This window comes from Rhagoletis zephyria, unplaced genomic scaffold (genome assembly GCF_001687245.7).
Source record: "Rhagoletis zephyria isolate East Lansing unplaced genomic scaffold, Rhagoletis_zephyria_1.1 Rzeph_scaffold_48268, whole genome shotgun sequence".
Lineage (NCBI taxonomy): Eukaryota > Metazoa > Arthropoda > Insecta > Diptera > Tephritidae > Rhagoletis > Rhagoletis zephyria.
The window spans coordinates 1-1,708 of NW_016205323.1; the positions used below are offsets into that span (position 1 = coordinate 1).

At 43.6% G+C, this 1,708-nt stretch overlaps 1 protein-coding gene across 1 annotated transcript; it reads right to left on the reverse strand.

Moving 5' to 3' along the window:
• Nucleotides 1-5: 5 nt before the first annotated feature.
• Nucleotides 6-1,081, reverse strand: LOC108355663 (zinc finger protein 567-like; the record flags this gene model as incomplete). The annotated part of the gene is made up of 2 exons (XM_017606812.1): nucleotides 6-803; nucleotides 878-1,081. Coding segments are annotated over 2 exons (1,002 nt in total), but the record flags the coding sequence as incomplete, so codon positions are not given.
• Between the last annotated feature and the right edge of the window lie 627 nt (nucleotides 1,082-1,708).

Here is a 1,708-nt window from a genome sequence, read left to right on the forward strand (position 1 = left end):
GTGTTTGTCGTTTGCGACTGCTGTTGCACTTCGGCAATTGTCGTAACCGTTACTGGCTGCAACATGCTCGTCCCATGTTCACTTTCGTTCTGCATACTAAGTTCTGCCTTCACCCGACGCGCTATGTGAGAGCGCGTGTGTTTGCGCAGATGGTCTTTTCGATAGAAGCCCTTGCCACATTCGTGACACAAGTGTCGCTTCTCTCCTGAGTGTATCACAAAATGCAAGCTAAGTTGCTCTTTTCGTTTGAAAGCCTTTAGACAAACTGTACAGATGTACGGTCTTTCCGGATTATGCGATTGTTTGTGACGCGTCAGATGATCTTTTCGCTTCAAGGCCGCTTGGCAAATGTCGCATATATAACGTCGCTCCAGATTGTGCCCCACCAAATGGATCTCGAGCAGATCGGGCTCGGGATATGCGACTTGACATTCGGGGCACAAGTATAATGGGCTTCCGTCTAGCGCTGTGGTTAATCGAATTTCCCCCGGGCGCAATTTCGGTTTGCGGTCCTTCGGGCGCTTCTTACGTTTCTTCTTTTTCGAAGTAGTTGTTGCGCTGGCAGCGGCTGACGTTGAGGCCAATACAACAGCACCGCTGGTCGACGCGTGTGTCTGCAAATGGACTGTGGTCGTTGCTTGTTGTTGTTGTTGCTGCTGCTGCTGTTGTAGTTGTTGCTGTTGTAATTGTTGTTGTTGTGTCTGCTGTTGCTGTTGCATTTGTGCTGTCGTTTGCTGTTGAGGTATTGTAATGGTTGTTGTTCCGCCTATGGTATTAATGCCAATGGGTGGCCCAGTTTGTACCTGTAAAACATGTTGGCCCAAAAACATTGCTCCTTTATCAAATACTGTGTCCCCGAAAAATGTGGTATACTTACTACGCCTTGATTTTCTTTCTTTATCGTCTCCGCTGAATACTTGAGGAAATGATGTAACGACAATGGCAGCGTATTGGCTGGAAGATGGGAGAGGTAATCAGCTACTGTGGTACCTGGTGTTAGCGATTGCCATGAAGTATTTTGTAGAACTACAGAAATATATATGCAAGAAGAAGAATTTTTAATAAAAGTCGTTATTGTAATCTAGGATAGGAAATTACGAATTCACAATTTGTCGGTTTCAATTTTGTCTGCGCTTTTCCGGTCCTTCGTTTTTGGTGAGTTTTTTTTTTGTGTTTGTTTAAACTATAAGCAATTAGTAATTGAACAATGCAGATTATTGCGGAATCCTGGCTTTAATTGTGATGAACATGTAAACTAGACACATTTTGAGAATACTTGCACCCTTTAACACTGGTTAACATTAACAGGTTAACTAAGTCACTACCAAATTTCGACCAGAAGTGATTACAATTTCCCTGCAATTTGTCATACAATTAATATTACCGATACTGCTGCCCTGCATTCCAATATTTGCTATTGCTAATTTTGATCGCCAAAAATCTCCAAAAGAATAGCACGCAACATCTAGTTACATATATGCCCCTCATACTGTCAGATTTGGCTGACTTCACATTGCAGCTATTACTTTTCCATTCAGTATACTGGCATGGGCAGAGAACGAGCACACGCTCAAAGAGCATAACCATCACGTGTACGTATAAAACAGAGGTGGGCACTACCACAAATAACCCCACAGTACGGGGGAGCGACTACAGGACTGATGAATCGGTAGCTACCTGATAAACTCCGTCAATTACCGACCGACTA